This window comes from Antedon mediterranea, chromosome 3 (assembly GCF_964355755.1).
Source record: "Antedon mediterranea chromosome 3, ecAntMedi1.1, whole genome shotgun sequence".
Taxonomy (NCBI): domain Eukaryota; kingdom Metazoa; phylum Echinodermata; class Crinoidea; order Comatulida; family Antedonidae; genus Antedon; species Antedon mediterranea.
The window spans coordinates 35,709,033-35,731,796 of NC_092672.1; the positions used below are offsets into that span (position 1 = coordinate 35,709,033).

At 33.9% G+C, this 22,764-nt stretch overlaps 1 protein-coding gene across 2 annotated transcripts; it reads right to left on the minus strand.

The window, feature by feature from the left end:
• Window positions 1–148: 148 nt before the first annotated feature.
• On the minus strand, window positions 149–20,496 carry LOC140045400 (large neutral amino acids transporter small subunit 4-like). 2 transcript variants are annotated; one of them, XM_072090266.1, is made up of 11 exons: window positions 20,340–20,496; window positions 9,571–9,850; window positions 8,169–8,295; window positions 6,849–6,941; window positions 5,965–6,095; window positions 5,499–5,741; window positions 5,016–5,203; window positions 4,359–4,789; window positions 3,775–3,848; window positions 3,118–3,241; window positions 149–1,647 (listed from the first exon to the last, which is right to left on the minus strand). In XM_072090266.1, exons 1-11 carry the CDS (start codon window positions 20,494–20,496, stop codon window positions 1,477–1,479), a joined length of 2,019 nt encoding a protein of 672 aa, XP_071946367.1. In that variant the 3' UTR covers window positions 149–1,476. The 2 variants fall into 2 exon arrangements, with proteins under 2 accessions (XP_071946367.1, XP_071946368.1); XM_072090267.1 differs by lacking the exon at window positions 20,340–20,496 and adding an exon at window positions 11,899–12,070.
• Window positions 20,497–22,764: the final 2,268 nt, after the last annotated feature.

Here is a 22,764-nt window from a genome sequence, read left to right on the forward strand (position 1 = left end):
TTATACCAAGAACATATCCAACTTATTATTAGTCTATAAAATAAGCTCAGGTTTGTATTCAAATTTCTATTTTATTTATTGCAATTTATGCATTATCATTATTATTTTTTTAATTAAATATTAATAGCAACATATTTGAACAACAATATTTTGTGTCATTTTTTATTTCAAAGCATATAACTGACATAACAACATCATCAAATTGTCAATTGACCCAGAACCAGGGAGTTGTTTTTAAGTTTTAACAACTCCCTCCCTGGCCAACACTACCCTTCTTTACATCTATTATTTCTCAAACACAAATATAATTTGTAAACATTAGAAATATAATGGATAAACAGAAACCTTTTTTAATAAGTCTATTACCTATCTCAAGTAAAACTTTTCAACAATTAACAAAATGTTTTCCTCATGGATAAAAATGAACATAAAAAGTAAAAATATTTAACATTAGTAATATTTCATTCTTACTACACACAAACATACTGACCTCCAGAACTGTTTTTTTTGTTTATATATTTTAAAATATGTAATTATGTATTGCCAAAAGAAAATCAAATTTTCTGATACTTGACCAATAAAGAATCGTGATTCTTGACATAATGATAGTCAGTGCAACATTTACTTTCAAGCACTATTATGATTTAACAGTTAAGTTACCCTCATTAATTTCTATCTTGGGTCCCATACTTTACTCCCTTAAAAGTGCAGAAAAATATGTTGTACTCATAATTATATTTCTATACTATTTTTTTTCACTCCTTAAGGTAATGTGAACTACCATTTATGGTAGAAAATATGAAAAGAAAAAATACATGGGCCGGTTTGCGGCCAACGACGTTCGTAGTAATACACAGTACTTTCAAAACATAAGCATGGCAACTAAACAAAGTTAAAAATCCTCTTTATTGGGAGGAAAATACAATTGCACCATTTTTCTTTCTTTTGAAGATCCTCTTTTTATATCCTCTTTAAGAATTGTACACATATACCCTATGCTGTCTTATTTCTCCAGTATTGTTGTGATGTTTATCTGTTTATCATTAAATTGTTGTTTTCTTGCACATAAATATGTATTTATATTATCATCATGTTTTTGGTAATTAATATGTACATTATAAACGTCCAAGTGGACCATACAAAGAAACAATCTTTAAAATGAAATAAAAAAATAATATTAAAGTACCAATATACTCAATTATTTTTTGTTTGTTTTCTTAGTGAGTTTAATTTCTCACTAAATCATAACCACACTGGCAATATCAATAACTTAGTTACTACGGGGTGCAACTAAGATATTATTGTTGTCCATTTCAGATAGTGATGATACAGCCATTTATCCTAAATGTGTAAAACACAAGCAAGAACATTAGGCTCGAAGCGCCCTCACATTTAAGCAACGTTTAGCAAGTTCAAAGACTGTGTCATCAAGCCATTCGTCTCCATAAAACTAGAAGCCTTTTGATTGGTCTCTCATCATACGTCTTCAGGGACGGTGCTCAGTGATTGGGTAGGTTGATGCATCAGTGGTTCGCCCAATTCAAGCTCAGCATCGAGTTGTTCAGAGCGCAGCTTTCTTGCTAACCACCACATGTAAATTGGAAGCCCATAACACAGCACAGTGATTACAAACAGTCCAACATTAACCTATGAAAACAAACAAAGTTTTTTATTATATTTATTAATATTATTATTTATTATTTTATTATTATTATGAATATGTGTATCAAATTTTCAAAGGATTGTACAACAAATATAAAGCTCTGTCTACACTATCAAACTAGTTTGACAAAAAAAGTGTGATGTGCCCATGGTAGTGATATGCTATATGGTAGTGATATGACATCATCATGTCCATATATGGGCACATTACAGTTTTTTGTCACATAAAGTTTGATAGTGTAGACAGAGCGCAAGAGACAGAATCAAACATTTAAATTAATTGTTATGACATCTAAAAAATATCCTACACTACAGAATAACAGTACACACACAAATATCTCTACATTATTTCTATTCTACACGATTCCAATTTTTCTCAGTCAATTGACCTGTTGTAGTCTGACCTCTTTCTTTTTTTGACACTTGAACAAACTTTTTAATTCGCATCATATTCAAACACAATCCCTTTGTTTTGCTTAGGAAGTTAGTTAAATTCCTTTTACAAGGTCACTATTTCAAAATACAAATACCGCCCACCATAAAACAACTACAACAAAATGAAATACTAAGGAATTGTTCTATGATTAAATGATACCACCATATTGCATTTGTGCAATATTAAGTAATATACTAAATGTGGAACCTTTACACACAATACTAAAGAAAGATAGAAGAGTAAATATAAAATAAAGCTTGGTTCCCACTAGGACACAATGAAGAAAGTAAGTGAAACGCAGGCAGGTTGACCAATGACAAGAGACAGTTTAGATAACCCACCGCTTGTGGTTGGTCAAATTACTTGCGGTGTGCTTACGTGTCCTAGTGATAACCAAACTTTAACTAAAGGTCATGCTACTACTACAGTTAAGTTTAAATATTTTCAAAGAAATCAGTACAAATTGTATTGATTGACTTCAATTTGGTTCTTTGCCAATAAAATGTATTACACTTAACACCACAAAACAGCTTAGAATATCAACAATCAACAAGGAGTATTAATGAGACATGGTACAAAGATACGTAAATAAACACACAAAACTAGCATTGATAAATTCCCACCTTCTGCATTTTTGAAAACATCATGGAAGAAAGCAGAAGGTTTGAAAGAAAACATGGTGTTAAAATTGTAATTGTTTAAATAATATAATTTAGTTGTTATATTTAAACAATTCTGTAATATGGTATTCAAAATGCAATAGATTCTCTGTATTAGGTATAACAATCAGTGCATTAAGGGTACAGATATATGAATTTTAAAAAGTAGGGTGGAGAGATAAAGCAGTGATTTTCATCCCTGGTATTTTGTTCCCCTAAAACATTTCTTTTTTATGTTTTTTTTAAATAAATTAAAACTGTGAAATGGCCTGTTCAAAGTCTATTTTTTTTATTAATCTTCAATTTTCATGTTTTTGGGGGACAATACATCTTTATATGTTTATAACTAATTGAACTTACCACAAAAGGATTTGATTCTAAGGGTCCTTCAATGGCAACAAAGATGGGATATTGCAAGAGAGTGGCACAGGCTGACACCAGGGACTGCAGACCAACAAGGCTTCCTATTTGATTGGCAGGATATCTGCAAAGAAAACAGCAATAGTTGTGTTATAACGTTATACATTATTACAACAATGGTAGTACTTGGAAATCCTATGATTACAGCAATACACCCATTGGAGCTGTTGCTCAACCAAAGGCAATCTAACAAAAGGAACTTGTAACAGTCCTTTGATCTTATGTCTGGCTGCCACAAATACCAACAGTACTGTACTGTGTACATATTCTCCTCAGCGTCCAGTGTCTGGTTAGGGGCTTGGAACTGATTGTGTCGTGGTCACAGATAAACCCTTTGATCTCCGAAGCTCAGCATTCTGTTGTTAAACTTCCTTGCTCTCCCTGTCATTATTAACCATTTTCAACCCACTGAATGGTAAAGGACTCTCCATAAGTCTGAAAATGTTCTGTTAAACCATTTCCTTGGGTAATTTTACCATGCGTCTTCCTTAGTGCCTTGTTATCCATTCAGTGACAGTATTTATCCATTTACAATCTACCATACTAAAACATTTAACTTAAGACTTACGAGAAATTAATAAATGTTCTTGTACTTACGTAATTGCATAAAGGCCACACACAGCACTATGGATGAAACCTCTGACGACTGTATGCAAAAGAAAACTGAGAATCTAAAAGATAAAGTCATCAATTTAAATTAATTTAACACTCTGGTTATATTATTATAGATAAGGGAATGTAATAATTATAACTAGAACTTAATTCGTCACTTTGACGAATTATAGGTGATCATTTTTATCATTTTACTGAAATTAATTTTTTTTTTAATTGCACGTACGTAACAAACGATCGGAAAATGTTGATGTATGGCATCCTATTATACGCTTATAGTGCTGAGTTGTGCCTATTATATGCCATATATAATATGTACAGTATATAATGTATATCTATATACAGTGTAGCATAGGTGAAATTACGGGACACTTCTTCTAATTTTTTTTGGAATAATTATAATAAATAAAATGTATGGTCCTGTGTTTTGGTTAATTTAAGGGTTTTAAGTAAATTCTATGATAATAAACTTTAATAAATAATATTGAGATTGAAACCAGTCCTCTGTTGGGACGGTGATTTGGGACACGAGAGACTCAGGGGTAGAACTGAAAAACTAAAATACTAACCTGAAGAACAATGTTTGGAATTAGTACTGTCACACCGAAGACCATGAGTAGAGTCGTCGTAATTGCAAACGCAACTGCAGCATTTTTTAATTTCCTAATCTTGAGCGAAGGTGGTGGGTTGAATCCATCATAGAGGATATCTTCTGACGTCGTACTGAATTTGCGCAAGAATCCAAGAGACACGCGTCGCTGAGATGATACAGAACCGCGTTTGTCTTTTGAAATCGAGGCACGTTTTTCATGAGAGACGGATCCCCGCTTTTCAGAGCATGTTGAAGCCCGTCTGTCATATGACTGTCGTCTTTCGCGTTTGTCACACTTCTCTTGCTCGAGGGCAGCCTTGATTTTCCAATCCATGACGTAGCCAATCACAGGACTGCTGAGAAGGCATAGCAGCTGCATCATTCCGAATACGTTGATGTAATTGTTTACTGAAAAGACAAACACAACAAATGTTAAGCTCTGTCTACACTATCAAACTGCCATATTTTGGCACATCACACTTTTTTGTGTGAGCTTTACACTTTTCCTAGACAGACAGTAGACAGTAGTATACATTCTGTGTATAAGAATATATATGGAAGGCCAAAGTGGTAAAAGATAATAGATTAACAATGAAAACATTTTTTTTTATTTCTCTAATATGGTCTTATTTACCTACGACTGTGTTATCACCAACAAGACGTTCAAGTAGCTGAGAGATGGAGCCGATGAAGAACAGAAGACGGAGTTGGACAATGCACAATACCAACACACTTAACATGTAGATGGGGCTAAACACAGACTTCAGGAAGCTCTTATCGCCTTCCTTAGCATCGCCTTCTAACTTCACTTCCAGGTGTAATCTGCAGGTAAAAATGGTAAGTCATTGTTTTTAAAGCCTTGTCTACACTATCTTTAATATCACTACCATATTTGGGCACTTTTTTTTGTCAAACTAGTTTTATAGTGCTTTATACAGTAATCTTTATGTGAATCTTTTACATCTTTTATGCAATGGATGCTAGCAGCAGACAATGAAATTACCCCTCTTTATCTAATCATAGTTTCTATTGTTTAATTATTAATTATTTCTTAATGATATGTTTGATTGAACTCTCTTGCTGAGATGCTGTGATGAGAAGAAAAATTAATTCTTACTGTGAAGAATAATGCGGTTTTCCGTTTCTCATTTCTAGTTTAATTTCTTCAATATCCTTCTCTTTCTTAACCTGACCTCCGAAAGGTTGATCAAAGCTGCTGACGTTGGAATAGAACCCTTTGCCGGGTGGTAGGAACACGTTGTCCGTGTCGAGACTAAGGCGTCGACCGACCGTGGTCACATGCTTCTCAAATTTCTTTCCACTAATACGATGATTAAAACTCAGCATGTGCCAGTTCATACTGAAAATAAACAAAAATTATAAATGAATTTGCTTTTTGAAGAGGAGCGGGAGGGTTAGGGTAGAGGGAGGGGAGAGGGAGAGTGGGGTTGGCCCAGGAGCACTACATTTCAACATTTTTAACCCATGTGTTGTTTTTTTAGCCCATGGGCTACAACTTGTTTGCAACGTTTGGCGTTGTAAACAAAGTGATTTTATGGAAACCATGTGTAGTTTAAACTTACCCAGTATTTCCCTCTGGATCTGGAATGGGTTCAACAGGTACATTGATCCAACAGTTAATAGGTATAAATAAGGTACATACAGCCACACCCAGGAACATCATCTGCCGGCTCACACCAACGTCGTACAATCCCTATTGAAAGATAGTATAAATGAAAGTTTGTATGTTTGGGGGAAAATTGTTCTGGAGGTAGTTGGGGAAGGGGGGAATGTTGCCATAGAAGAGAGAATTTCAATTTAAACTTTCCAAATGTAGTTATATTTAAGCACTTGTTGAAATCATTTCAGTAAATGATTATACCTGTACATAGATGTTATAAATAAATTTATCTTGTTAGTTATAATTATTTGGTTTTTTCTTTGTTTTATTTATTTGTTTTTTAACATGATAATTGTGATTGTGCTTGCCTTTTGTGTATTTTTTGAACGTTTTTATGAAATTGTATTACCTCAACCAAATGAACTTTGACATAATAAAGTTTTAATGTATTGCATAGTATTTACTTGTTTTTTCTTAGATGTTTTTCTTAAATTAAAGTTTCATGTTTGTCTCATTAATGTTTGTTTTGGTTTGTAAAACGAAAATAATGTGTTTTAAATAGTTTAAACACAAACACATATTCTCTGAATTAAAAACATAATTTTGAATTGAAAACATTACAATATGTTTTGTTTTCTCTTTGTTTTCTAGTGATCGCAGAACGTGACTGTCTGCCAAATTATCACTCTCCTCCATCACACACAACGTGTTAAATATGACAAGTAATACAAGAAAAATGAACTTGACAAAGTTCCAGTGCAAGATTTAAAGTTTGCTGGCAGCCTTCGGGGTTAACGGCTCAACAGGTGTTGTGGATACATTATTACATTGTTGCAGTTAACGTACCTTGAGGATCATGAACAGGATGGCGGCTGAGGCGTATGACCCGATATTGAGACTGATGACGGTGGACCTTTTGGCAGGGAATAAGTTAGCAATCTGAAACAAATTAGTACCTGAGGTAAAGTTTGTTGACCTCTATCAACCGTAATATCATAAAATAAAAATGTTATTACAGCTCTGTCTACACTATCAAACTAGTTTGACAAAAAAAGTGTGATGTGCCCAAATATGGTAGAAATATGACATTATTATGTCCATATATTTTTGTCACATAAATTTTGATAGTGTACTGTAGAGAGAGCCTTAAACAAAACCAATTAATGTTGGAATGAAATTTAGAAGAATGCAAACTATCTGTAAGATATTTTCCCAAAAGATCGTAAAATCAAAACAGTATTAATGGGTATGACGAACTAGCCTTTATGTTCCTAAACTATTCCAAACAATAGCAGTTCTATTGCTGTATTAATAAATGTTTGTACTGTACTTGAAAATACAATGTCCAAACTGTAAAGCTCTGTCTACACTATTAAACGTTATGTGACCAAACAATGTGATATATCATGATGATATCATATCAATACCATATTTAGGCACACCACTACCATATTTAGGCACATCACTACCATATTTAGGCACATCACTACCATATTTAGGCACATCACCACCATATTTAGGCACAACACTACCATATTTAGGCACACCACTACCATATGTAGGCATATCACTACCATATTTAGGCACATCACTACAATACTTGGGCACATTACATTTTTTTGTAAAATACTAGTGAATTAAAACCAGTAAAAAATAAGGTTTTTGAAACAAATTACTTAAAATAAAAGAATGAATAAGACCTACAATCTACACACTCCATTTCTAAATTTGACCAAAAACCACCCTGAGGGAAAACTAAATGTATCGTCTATGAATGGTATGTAAGTTGGTTCACCTTTAGTTATTACCCGGTTCGCTTAAAATCTACTTAAGTTACGACCCTTTCTACCTCATCTGTCTGTAATCCACTTCTAGCTTAATTACGGACAGATGTAGAAACTTTTCTGAGTATCATAGGTGAACCTTCTCGTCGGTGCCATGGCTCATTTGGTATAACAATTTTGAAACAGATCACGTTGTCAGCAGCGCAACCGTACATTTAAAACGATCACGTTCTGTCTACCATTCATCTGTTTCATTGTCTATTTTTACAAACGGTCTTTAAAATGTAATTCTAATTCTAAAGTTACATGACTTCTAAAGCTCTGTCCACACTATCACACTATCAAATGTGACAAAAAATTCCATCATTCTTCATTTTTTTACCTGGAATGATGTGAAGGTAGTGATAATTCCTCCAACGCCGTTGAAAGCGACCGCTGGGAAGAGTAACCATGACGACGTCTCTACATCGGCAAACCCGAATAAAATGCATGAGAAAGCAAACATAAGACTGAAAAGATAAAAGAATTTACCTTAAAATAAATGTGAATTTACAACATTATCTCATCATTTTAGACCAATTGAATATAAATTCCATGAACATATATAAACTACAGTTGTTGTTCGAAATATAAATATTTCTTCAGTACACAGCAATGATTTATTATACTAGTGTTTATAAACCCTCTGTGAATAACAGCAAACCGATCTTTATTATTGAATTTACATCTTGTTCAACATGTCCTGTAAATTTTCTTGGAAACTTTCATCTTTTATAATCCAAACTACGTCAGAGAAAATTGATTTAAAAATGTGCAAATATTTTGCTTTGCCGTAAGTGTAAACCTATTTGAACCTCTTTTCCTATTCTGGCATAATTGACACTTTATATTTATAATTCCCGTGAAAATTATCTTATAATTTTTTCGTTATATAACAAAGGATGAGTTAGTATCATGGAATATTCTACTAACAGTCACTCAACTTTGATCATACTATTTATCCAAGTTCAAAGGTCATGTTCGATTAACAAACAATGCGTTTCATGAAAGATCTGATTGTCCTTTGTTTGCGGAGATCAAACTTCAAATTCTCAATTATTATTTATTTATCTTGATAGATAAAGAGAATTACGCATAGTTATTTTTTTACCTTTGGGGATTTTTGTTAAAAAATATTTACTGGTTGGGATTTTACCATTTAACTTTTGCAGTTAGGGGGAGGGGGGGGGCAATATCAGCAGTGTGGTCATGTTACAAGAGTTGTAAAAACAATAGATTATTTATTTATTTATTCAAGATCCAACAGTGTAAAGAAAAACACTCAAAAACAGTTATTATCTGATAAAACTCCTAGAAAGTAGGAAGCCCTTTGCCATTTTTCCTCTGGTCAAATCTTTCAATTTTATCTTCCAACAACAGGGGCAATGGATCAATCAATCAAAATCAATTTATTCCATAAAACTAAGGATGTACAAATATGTCATCAAAAAGTTCTGGAAAAGGGAACTCAAAATAAGCAAAGCTTTTAAGCCGAGACCCTTACAAAAAAAAAACAATAAGGTAATAAGAAGTTATTATATCCAGAACAAATTACTTAAGAACATGATAAATAGAGAAGTTGAAATTAAGATAAGGGAGGTGAGAGAGTGTGTACAATCTTTTTCAAGGTGGCTTCCTCGTTTTTTATTTGTTGTTTGTTGACCGTTATATTTGTGACCATATGTTAATATGAATTATTATTTCCACTGGATGACTAAGAATGAAAAAAAAGTCACTCAATTCACCTTCCGACCATCCTGAGGTAACGGCATCCTATTTTATCCATGACCATTCCAATAGGAAATGTAAGGCCGCTTAGTAAAAACGATCCCACTGTGAATGCAAGGTTTAACTTCTCGTCTTGCTCCCGACACCCTATTACATATATATCAATATCAGATTGCATGGTTGTTACTGGTGTTGATGCCGCCGTAGTCGTCGTATAATCCGTATATATATATGTCCCATTTTCCCAATATGTACTGGTTTCTGTTGTATTTTCATTGTCCATTAGTGTTTCGTCTCCTTGGGAAAAAACAAGAATTTATAAATTTTAGGTCATAACATTTCAATAATTGATGATTGATACATACAAATATGAAAAAAATTACAGAGGGTGGATGGAAAAGATGTGATACGTGCACGAGTGTGTACCTGGCTGGGTCACACTAATCGGTTTGAAAGGTCAAGTGAATTTTGGATTACCCCTCTAATCTTTTTAATATTATTGCACTCTTTCGGACACTCAACCTTTTTATGCACAATCTATCATTTCCTTTCTTCTTTCTTTTCCAATATGTTTTTATCTTATTTATTTTTCTTCAAAATGTTGACATACATTGTCAGGGCCGTAGCCAGCATGAGGCAGATGAGTCGCTCGCCTCATCTGTAATTGTTAATTTTCGCCACCCACCCCAATTCCCCTGCACAGATCGTCATATTTTATATAAATAGTTATATTTTTTTGCCTCATCTGTTTTTAACCTCTCGCTATGGCCTTGATCGTATTGTTTTTCATACTTAATTTAATTTTTTTTTAAATAATAATTAATATTACAATAGATCCATGAATTTAGAATCTCTGAAACCTGTAGCAAAGTCTAGAGCCACTTATTAATGCATTTGATTGTGTTTCATTAAACAGTGTTTGTCTATTCTTGTCTAATAATAATATGCAAGAATCAATGCAATAAATACACATTGAATAACCAATGATCCAACACATAAATAATTAAGGGTAATCAGTTGTAATAATTGTTGTATAACAAATATTATACAGCAACTAGATTTTCTTTGTTTTCCTTTTTATCCCCAAAATGTGTAATAATATAGTAGGCTCCACCACTTGTCAAAAAGACTGGCATCCATGAAATACCAATAATGTTTTTTTATTAACACAAATTTATATTTATAGAAATTTTAATGTATTTAAATGTTTAATAAATTATAACATTACTTTTAAGTACAGAGCAATGATTCTAGAATTGGCTGAGCTCAGGTGATTTTCAAGCCATCTGATTGGCTGGTTTCATGTATGATAAGTAAACTTTAATGATATGCTGTTGCTAAGCATAAACAGCTGCAGCTTGGTAATTGTCATCTAAATACTGCAAGCTGATTGGTCACGAAAGGGGGTGTGTATAGAAGGGGTTGAAGTAGAGAGTTAATAAGCTTAAGGTATCCCTGAGGTATAACATTTCATGGAAAACTCATGTATATTTTAAAGAATAATAAAACACAGCAAGGCTTGTTTTTTTCTATCAAGGGTTTTAAAAGCTGCATTATTTCATTTGCAGAATAAAAATTATAAAGTTATTTAGAAATTCTATTTTTATTTTTAAAGAAACAAACACATTTTACTTATCTCAATCACTAAACAAAAACATAGAACTGAAAATATATTTGAAGAATTGAATACTCTTTTGATGACGACAGAATACTGCACTCTGATTGGCTACTGTATGTATTGTCTGTTAATGAGGGTATCATTTTAGCTTTTTTCCCAGGTCAGCTTTAGAAACAGCTGATCGGTTGATGCCTTGGTGGTGCCTGGTCATTTGTTTTGAAATTTAAAGACCTTTTTTAAGTAAGAATGAATTGGAAAATAAAATATATATTAGGTATAATAGTATTCAGTCAATCTAAACCATCGCGATTACTTTATCAAGATTAAATTTCAGTATATGAAAAATGGATGAAAGACAAAGGAATACTATATCTAACAATTGATGCTTTTTCTTTCTTCGAATGCACCTATGTACAATCCTACCAGTCAAATACAAAGCCCTATACATAATACATGTATTCTATAATCTACATACAAAAATAAAATAAACCAAAAGATGGCCTTGACTTTGATCTTTCCTGATACAGTTTTAAACACAAATAAGGTCAGCCTAACCTCTGTATATCCTCTGTTTATGGGCTTGTCCACTACAAGTGGAAAAATAACAACAGAAAAGTTGGCAAACGTTTCATAAAACATGTTTTACTTTAATCCAACACAAAACAAATAGTCCAGTAAAATATCACCTTCACCATTGCATAACGTTAGTAGTCAACGAGATTCTCACCGTAGGTTCTAAACATTATGTAAAGATCATTTATTGATGTTGCGTCGCGTAAAAGTTGGGATTTGTGGAGAAAATGAAGTTTTTATACGCAGTTTTTGCTTCCTTTCGTCGTGGTTTGTTTTCATCGAAAAATGACGTCATGGGGCATAAGTGAATGACACGCCATTGTCGACATTTGCGTTCGTATTAAAAAGTGAATTTTAAATGTACGAATATGGTATTAATTATCTGTATTACATTGTAATATTATGTATCGCATATATAACAAGTCATTTTGATAAAAAATAAGTCAAATAAATATGAAAAACAAAAGAAAATTGTGATTTTTGCATGTCATCTGAAGTGACCTTCCATACAATGTGATAGCGCCCTCTATAAGTATTGATACACTCCATAGTTGCCATTTCTGGCATTATTATGCTTTTTGGCATTATTTAGAGGCCCACGGCATCTGGCATAATGCCGCGGCATTATTTAGCCGTTTTTAGCATAATCTGGCATAATTTTGTGTTTTTTGAACAACCAAAAAAATAATATACCACAGAACAAAAATAAAATATTTTGTTTAATCTTGCAATTTAATACATATCACCTTACACAATATCATATCGTACAAAACAGATCTGTTCGGATTTTCCGTACAATAGCTCTTCCATCCTTTTGTTTCGGACTTAAATAGACTCTTCGGATAGGAAGGCTGCTCGAAAACTACCGTGTGTGCGATATAGGCAGCACAACAAATCCGAAGAGGCTAGCTATTGGCCAATTATGTTGCTCTATTTCAGAGACCATGCAGGTTATTGGATCCCCAGATATAGAGACAATTGAACGAAAACATTATGAAAGGGGTTTTGTTGTTTCAGTTCATAATTATAAGTGGCCGCACCCCTACCCCAACCCTTGAAATGGCAATTTCCAGTAACTAATTAGAAGCTCTAATTTTAAAAAGAATTTCTTCTAGGAGAATTTGTTTTCCATATTTCAAATTATGTTCCATTTGCATCGTCGTAGCAACCCTATTTTTCCAAATGTTCTTCACCTCTCAGCCCCAGTAGTGACCATGTGGGCGAGGTAATTTTTATTTAAAATTAAGTGCCATTTCCGCCCATCGAGCAGCTCTATTTTTCCATTTTTTTGTACCTCAGCCCCAACCATGGTGGGGCTGAGGTCATGGAGACACTTAATATATATTTTTATTTCCTATTTTAAATTATAATTGCCATTTTCAAAACTATGATGGGCTAAGATCCTGGAGGTACTAATAAATATATTTTTATTTCATATTTGAAATTAAGTGCCATTTCCGCCTATTGAGCAGCTCTATTTTTCCAAATTTTCTTACCTCAGCACCAGCCACGAGCTGAGGTCCTGGAGACACTTAATATATATTTTTATTTCCTATTTTAAATTATAATTGCCATTTTCGAACTATGGTGGGCTAAGATCCTGGAGGTACTAATAAATATATTTTTATTTCATATCTGAAATTAAGTGCCCTTTCCGGCCATCGAGCAGCTCTATTTTCCAAATGTTTGTACCTCAGTCCCAACCATGGTGGGGCTGGTCCTGGAGACACTTAATATATATTTTGATTTCCTATTTTCAATTATAATTATTGCCATTTTTTAACTATGGTGGGCTAAGATCCTGGAGACACTAATAAATATATTTTTATTTCATATTTTAAATTAAGTGGCATTTCCGGCCATCAGCATTTTTCAAAATTTTCTTATCAACCATTGTGGGGCTGAGGTCCTGGAGACACTTAATATATATTTTTATTTCCTATTTTAAATTATAATTGCCATTTTCTAATTATGGTGGGCTAAGATCCTTTCATATTTGAAATTAAGTGCAAAGATCGAGCAGCTCTCATATTTCAGCTCAAAAATTCTAAATTTCCATGGCTGTAACAGGTTTTTTTGGGGGTGGGGGGGGGGGGGAGAAGGGTTCGTGGGTTGGTGTTTGTGTCATTTGCAATTACCATTTTCGCACCCCAGATATTTTTAGAATTATTAGTAAAATACAATTTTTGAACGACATAGGGATACAATTTAGGCCCTATTTTGTGTCAGTTGGGGTTTTACAAACGTTTATTAGACATACAACCGTTGGTGGCGCTCTTTAGGGCCACATTTTGGGGATCTGGCATTATTTTTCCCAATCTGGCATTATTTGAGACAGGATACGGCATAATTTAAATTTTATCGCTGGCAACGCTGATACACTCGCACTTCAAACTGCAAGCTTTTTGTTGTTATAAATTCATTCATTCAGAAATACAATTTAAGGAAGGAATCGAATCAAGGGCATTATTACTTGGTTTACTATATATTTATGATGTTTTCCCCAAAAATAATTACTAGTATGTACATTTTGCGAATTGTAGATGTACCGGCGGTATGAAATTAAAAAAAGCTGTTTACGCGGTCTGTAGCCTAACGATATAATAATAATTATATGTATAAAATAATTGTTACTTTTTTCTGATAAATCAGTATGAATAATAATGTTTACTTTGCGCTGCTTTAAGCACCATATTTTAAAAAAAGAAACAAATTGATTTAAGCTTACTTTTTGTCACGTTTTCGGTAATTAATCGTCTTCTTCGCTCTCACTATCTGATTCGTCACTGTTCTCATCATCCGATTCTGTTGGAAGAGGCCCCAGCAAATCGTTATCGCCAACGCACCATCCGTTATTGTCTTGAGGTTTCGGCAACTCTTAAATCGGCGTTAGTGCGAGCTTCCAGATCATGACTTGATAGTTCGATCGTGCGTCGTATATGTTGATGCAAGCATCTACGCGACGGTGGAAAGTTAGCTAAATCAATGTTTTTTAACACTGATTATCCGTCTTTTTCCTTGCATTTCCTGCGAAGAAAGTAAAATCTAAGTTCATCGGTACTCCTTGATTTCGATCGGGATCCAGCGATGTTTTTTTTTTATATTGTTACATTTTGTTTCGTCCATTATTGCAAAAGTCCTATTCGATACAGGCAGTGGCAGGAATTGACGAATAACCAATCTCACAGTTTAGCCACTGAAATCACCCCAAGTCGATGTAATGCCATTCTAGGGCTGCATGCGTTCACAAAGTGCAGCACGACCAGCGCTTTCAAGGGAAAAGGAAAATTAAAGGCCATTAAACTTGTCGAAAAATATCCAAAATTTGAAGAGGTTTTCAAGAAAGTAGGAGAAAGTTGGAAAGGAGAAGAAGAGTTAATGTTGGAACTGGAATAGTTCACGTGCCTGTTATTATATGGATTCCGTTTGAAAGCAAGGCGTAGGCCTACCGATGAACTTAGATTTGACTTTTTTCGCAGGAAATGCAAGAAAAAAAACCCGGAATAATCAGTGTTAAAAAAACATTGATTTAAAAATTAGCTAACTTTCCACCGTCGCGTAGATGCTTGCATCAACATATACAACGCACGATGATCGAACTATCAAGTCAGGATCTGTGGAGGCTCGCACTCTAACACCGATTTTACGAGTTGCCGAAACCCCAAGACAATAACGGATGGTGCGTTGGTGATAACGATTTGCTGGGGCCTTTGTGGTTTGAAAGCGAGATTCTTCCAACAGAATTGAACGAGCGATTGCTGAGAACGACTCCTTTAACTCGGATGATGAGAACAGTGACGAATCAGATAGTGAGAGCGAAGAAGACAATTAATTACCAAAAACGTGACAAAAAATAGGCTTAAATCAATTTGTTTCTTTTCTTTTTTAATAGGGTGCTTAAAGCAGCGCTAAGTAAACATATTCATACTGATTTATCAGAAAAAAAGTAACAATTATTTTATACATATAATTATTATTATATCGTTAGGCTACAGACCGCGTAAACAGCTTTTTTTAATTTCATACCGCCGGTACATCTACAATTCGCAAAATGTACATACTAGTAATTATTTTTGGGGAAAACATCATAAATATATAATAAACCAAGTAATAATGCCCTTGATTCGATTCCTTCCTTAAATTGTATTTCTGAATGAATGAATATAACAACAAAAAGCTTGCAGTTTGAAGTGCGAGTGTATCAATACTTATAGAGGGCGCTATCACATTGTATGGAAGGTCACTTCAGATGACATGCAAAAATCACAATTTTCCTTTGTTTTTCATATTTATTTGACTTATTTTTTATCAAAATGACTTGTTATATATGTGATACATAATAATACAATGTAATACAGATAATTAATACCATATTCGTACATTTAAAATTCACTTTTTAATACGAACGCAAATGTCGACAATGGCGTGTCATTCACTTATGCCCCATGACGTCATTTTCCGATGAAAACAAACCACGACGAAAGGAAGCAAAAACTGCGTATAAAAACTTCATTTTCTCTACAAATCCCAACTTTTACGTGACGCAACATCAATAAATGATCTTTACATAATGTTTAGAACCTACGGTGAGAATCTCGTTGACTACTAACGTTATGCAATGGTGAAGGTGATATTTTACTGGACTAAAAGGAAGGATGAAATTAATCATATTTACCAGTTATTCTATGTGAAAATATTTAAACTTGGCACTTTGGTGACTTACTGTTATCATCCAAGATATAGTACCGGAGGAAGGAGGAGATGAAGTTTTTGAATTCCTTCTAAAATCTATTTCATTGAACCGGTTGTTGGACAACCTGTAGCCACCAAGATATTTATAGTGATTGATTTTTTCCAGGAAAATGGAAAAAAAAACTTGCTAATCTAGGCTAAGATTGAAAAAGGCAAAAAAAAAAGGAGGAGGGGTGAGAATGGTGTTTGTTTCCTCTTTCTATTACATACTGTAGGCCTACACATCTGATTAGAACGAAACAAACTTGTATTAACAACAGTCCATGGCCAAAATTTATATTGAGAACACAATTTTGGTCAGGCAAACACAGAAGAAGGAAGACCCTTGATTTTATACACATGATCCAGGTGTTATATAATCACTTCCATATCAAACATCGCAAAAACAAATATTATTGTCAAACATTATTTTGGCAACCGTCTACCTCACGTTTTAAGACTATTGTCTTATTTACACCTAAAACACCTTGGGATTGGAAGGCAAGCACATTTTCTATAGTGTAAACAGAGCTTAATTAAAATTAAGCTCTGTCTACACTATCAAACTTTATGTGACAAAAAGATGTCATGTGGCCATATATGGACATGATGATGTCAATCACTACCATATTTGGGCATACACTACCATATATGGGCATATCATACTTTTTTTGTCAATGTCAAACTAGACAGAGCTTTAGAGTGTAAGAAACACACCTAGTTAATTATACAATATATACAATCAAATCATATCAGTGGCGGATCTAGGATCTGACGAGGGGGGGTGGCCACGAAAGTGGCAAACGAGGTGCGTAGCACCGAGCGGGGGAGGGTTTGGGAGGGGGTATCCCCCTTTTGAGGCTCCGAAAATTTTTGAAAAAATAGATGCTTACACACTGTTTAATAGGCTAGAGAAACTGTTTCCATCACACTTAATAACAAATATTATTATTACATAATGTAAATTTAAATACATCCTTCCTAAATACTGTACGGATCTTTTTCGACGAACTAATAATAAACTTTGATCGAAAAACCTTCAAACAAAATGAACATTTTGGTAATGCGGTACTCCGAAAATGCCTCGATAGAGTGCATGTGTTGTGTACCGTGTTTTGGTGGTCTGTTAACCTCAGAGATATATACCCTACAGCCGGGTGAATAAATCAATGTAATTTGGTATACAATGATCGCAGTAATCGCCGTGTCTATAACACAAATCAAAAAACGCCAAATACGCCACATACTTTTTTCGGCCGTCCCGTGTACATACAAGACATTTCATGTTTATTTTATGCCTATAAAATAATAAAAGAACACCATGTTTCTCGTTTATTTTTATCGTTTATACTGCATACCATAATATTATACAAAAAACTTTCATGCGCGAGAAAAAAGTTCCCGATATTACGCTCCACTAAGCAGGGGTGTAAATATGCCACGCTAACGCTTGTGCACACACGGACCAGGGCGGCGGAAATTAACAACTGCAATGGAAAATGGTGTATTTTGGAGAGTGATGACGTCAGCATTCACACGAGGAGCGAGCTTGACAACGTGACGCTGGTAGTTTTAGGAGTGCGTGTGTTTTAAAAATGGGTATTTTCCGAAGATTGTAAATCGTGTTTCTTTTTAAACTCTTGAATTCATAATAGTAATTGAACTCTTAGCTCTTTCACTGTGTAGGCCTATTTACACACAACTATTAATGCTAACCCTAGCTACTCTAGTAGGGCCTACCTAGGCCTACTCTTCTTAATTAAAAGATTAATCCACGTCTAGCGACGGTCAATCGCGATTAGGTTGCATCTTTTTTTTTTTTTTTTTGAGAATTAAGGGGGGTGGCTAGCCACCCTATTCACCCCCCCTAGATCCGCCACTGCATATATAATAATAAAAGTAAGGGTTGCCGGACGCATTTTCAAAACAAAATAAAGTGATGGGTTTTTTGGGGTTTTTTCTCTTGTTATGCACATCCATCAATTAGTATTTTTATATGCAGAGGTATTTACTAAAAAGTGAAAAGAGTGGAACTGTTTGGCCGATAAGGTCATAGTTTAGAATGCCCACGGTGGTTTCTAATCATGATGATAGTTGATTTTCGTTTATTATCAATTTTTTATTTGATTCAAATATAAATCAACAGGCCAGTGGCGTAACGTAAAGGCCTGAGGCCCCTGGTTTAGGAACTCTTGGGTGTTTTTAGCCTTTTTCGACATATTTTAATGCCTGTTTTTTCCTCTGGTCACTGCTCAGGGGCCCCTGGGTTTAGCCAATGAACGCTCTGCGCTCATAGTTGTTACACAACTGTAACAGGCACAAAACAATTTAAAATACTGTACAAGTACAGAACTTTGTTCAATAGTCTCAATTGTTATGAGAAACCGTAATTCTTATATGCAGAATCTAAACAGTAAATTCTTAATACTTATCCACCCACACATAACAACTAAAGCTTATTTAGTTCGAACAGATGTTTATAATAAGTTGTGAATTTTAATGACTGTCTTATTAAAAATTACGAGAGAATAATTTGAATCAATTTAACTGAAACTTCTTACATTTCTTAAGATGACTTAAACTTTTGATTGAAAATGGATTTAATAAATAAATTTAATAAATCTTAAATGGAAATTGAGAAAGGTTCCTAATAATATTCACTCCTCTATTTGTTCCTGACTGAACCCAGCCCTTTGTCTAACCTCTTCTCGTATGATTATAGCTTTATATTTTCGTGTTTTTTTTTAATATTGCATTATATTTAGTTTTAAAACATTTAGTAATGGAATTTTTCGATTTGTAACAACTGTATAGGCAGAATATTCAAAGGGTTGTTCAACTCGGCACTAAATTTTGAAAAATACAATGCAAAATAGGACGTGGTTTAGCAATCCTGAATCCGCCACTGTACGTATTATCTTGTAGTTCAAATATGATAATTTTAAGATAATACTCCTTATCCTATGCACTTTCAAAAGGACTATACCGGAATTCCTCCATAATCAGAAAAATAAACTAAAGACAACAAGATACTTTTGATAAACATTTCAGACTTTGCTTGTTATCGATTAACAAATATGTACTTTCCATATCTCTTGTCAAGATTTGATGGAAGGCCTTTGGGGTTATTTGGTACCTTACTTACAAAAGGTCAAAGATCACATGTTTTCTCCTTTTTACAATCACTATTTTCAGAAACACTGGCGACATATTTGATCGATCGATGTTGAAGAGTGTTGGTTTCAATGTCTTCACTGACATGGTCTCATCACAACTTAACTAGTCAGGTATTAACACCTGATATTAAATTTCACAACTGAAATTCACACCGGAGTAGTGTTTAATCTATAATCGTTTATTTCCAATTAAGCGTAGGGCACCTACAATACTAATTTGCTATAGGACTAAAAGTAACCAGATTTATTTTAAAAATTACAGTAGGACCCTCCTTTGGGACACCTCTATCCAGAGGACACCCCTATCCAGGGGACATCCCTATTCAGCCGACACCCCTATGAAAAGGAAACCTCTATTTCAGAGGACAACCCTATTCAGAGGACACTCAAATTCAGAGGGGATACCTCTATTCAGGGGACACCCTTGCCGGGGAAAAGTTCTGCCCATACTAATACACTTTCCAATGAAACTGAATGACAGGAAATATCTGTGCACAGTAGGCTATAGTCAATAATAATCCCTATATTCAGGGGGACGCTTTTAATAACATGACTTATTGTTGGGTCTTGTACATAATGTCCATTTCTATTCACGGCCAACCTTTAGTAACAAAAACTTCATTAATGATATTGATTATCAATTTTTCATCTTGATTGATTTTTGATGATTAAACGAGCAAACACTTACCTCCTTCACAGAGATAAAAATAAAATCTTTCTTTCTTTAGGACCAGTAAAAGAGAACTCCATCCCAAAAGGACGGCTGAAAAAAATAAGTTCTCAAACACCATGGTGACCACGAGCCACAACCGCCTGCGTTGGGCTGTTTGCAGTGAGGGAGCCATCTTGGAATTCTGTCGTTTTGTGCACTTGTTACAAAAATATATAGCACCTACAAAATAAATGAAGATAAAAAATTAATTAAAATACAGATTTTGTAGTCAACTCAAAACTTCATTACTTTCCACGGAGTTTTCAATGATTGGTGAATGATCAGTAACTGACTTATGATAAGCAAATTGTGAACCTCTATTGGTTTGTGTTACTGGATGTACTATGATGGCCATTGAAAGACTGATTTGTGGACTATGATATATTTTAGTATTACTTGTTTGGACTGTGTTATACTATGTGTTTACATATTTACTATTATATTTATGTCAACTTCATCACTGCTTACTTGATGCAATAAAGGAAATAAATAATAATAATAAATAATAAAATATTAAGTGGAGTTAATGCCAACACTGTGGTAAGAATGCACAGAACTTTAAATTGTAAATTAAATATATTAATTTTTTTATACAAATGTAGTTTCTAGAAACTTTTAGTTTAGTAGTTGGTATCAAAATATGATAATTTATTATTAATTCCTGAACAAAACATATGGTGCCAATTTAATTTTTATTCTCAAATTAAAAAATAATAATTAGTATAAAAAATTATAATAAAAGTACAGTAAAAAGCATGTAATTAAATAGTACAATTCTTCCTTTAAAACTGAAAATATAACAGAAAACTTACTGCTCAAGACAACAAATTCAAGTCTAGACTTGAATTCACAGCGCTCTACTTTATAAACTACCTCACCGAATATACAATAATTTAATGAATGCTGTTTGCGTGCTCTACTCATGTTCTCTGTGGTGATGATGCAATGCAACGTTTTTATGAATGAACACAGACAAAGTGTTCAGAAAGCAATCAGTAATTTTATCCATGGATTGGATAGTTTATTAATCCTTGTAAAGTTCAAGATCAGATCAACATTTGGCATACACAGCCGGCCTTTGCTGGATTAGTGAGGATATAAATGGAGATTATACCAAAGCAAAGGGAAGCATAGATTTTTAGAAGATTATATAATTCGGTCTGCTGACAGAATTCATTTGTTTTGTTTGTAGGCCTAGTGTACATTTTACCGCCCTGATTTCTGCTGATTCTGTTCCAACTTTGTCTGCTGTCTAACCTTGATTGGAATGAATTAAGTCCTTCCGAATATTTAGTATATTGTTTCAATGTTATTTATAATTGTATTGTCTAGGATCAAAATAAATAGGTATAGATAGGTCTTGGTAAATGACAAAAATATTGTGGGGTGTTTTTTTTTCGGTGGGTGGGGTAGGGAGGGGATTATTGATATCAATTTTGTAATTGGTAAAAATATAAATTTACATAGATTTTAGGCTATAGTTTATATAATAATATATTAATAGTAAATAAAAAGAATAATTTTTTTTTTAAATCAAAATTGTTGTATTGTATACTGTTGGAAAATATACACTAAAAAAACTTCAATATAGAAAGTGAATGTGCTATACGTCTTAACATAATATTATAATAATTAATTAGAATAGAATAGGGACGATAAGGAAGTCAATGACCTTATGCCATCGTACGATGTTTACGACTTCAATTGCGTAATAGAAATTTATAATGTTACACCATTTGGTAGAGTACGCGCGATTACCTTGCCCACGCATTGTGTTTAAACACTCCGATTGAAAAGGGATATTTTTGGTAAATTTTAAAGTCTATTTATTATAGGCCTATATAGACAGTCGGCCTTGGGGAGATGATCACGTGATTTCCAGGAACCAGAGCATGTTTCACGATCTCCGATATTTAAAAAAAAAACATTTTTATCATAGTAGTAGATACCTGTACATGTACTTAGCCTAGCTAGGCCTAGGCCTAGAACACTTGTTTAAAAATACTGTATGCTACGTCTCTAGGGTAAAATAATGTTTGTAGACATGCGGTTGATGACTTCTCTTGAGAGCATGAGAATTCATTCCTCATAAATCAAGTAAAATTCACCCGGTGTTTCTGACGGTGTATCTCACGTGCGTTGTGAATGAAAACACGCACTTATCTCTATCTGCATGTGAAGAGACCGCTCTTCCGTCGTCGTGACGTGCACGCGCAAATAAAAACAAAGGGGATGGTGGTGGAGGAGGGGGAATGGTCTACAGGAGGAATTTACGATGGCACACGTGATTACGATGTCATGACGATTATATCACGATTTTTGGCGATGCACTTTTTTATATACCACCACGACGCACACGATATCACTACGAACATTGAGGAAATTCAGAATGATTCACAAA

Excerpts from the sequence above, each read along its gene's own strand:
- LOC140045400 (XM_072090266.1), bottom strand. The coding sequence starts at position 20,496 with ATGGCTCCCTCACTGCAAACAGCCCAACGCAGGCGGTTGTGGCTCGTG. Across the intron at positions 6,096-6,848 it reads TCCTGTTCATGATCCTCAAG|GGATTGTACGACGTTGGTGT; the intron begins GTACGTTAACTG and ends ATCTTTCAATAG. Across the intron at positions 4,790-5,015 it reads TGGTGATAACACAGTCGTAG|TAAACAATTACATCAACGTA; the intron begins GTAAATAAGACC and ends TTGTCTTTTCAG.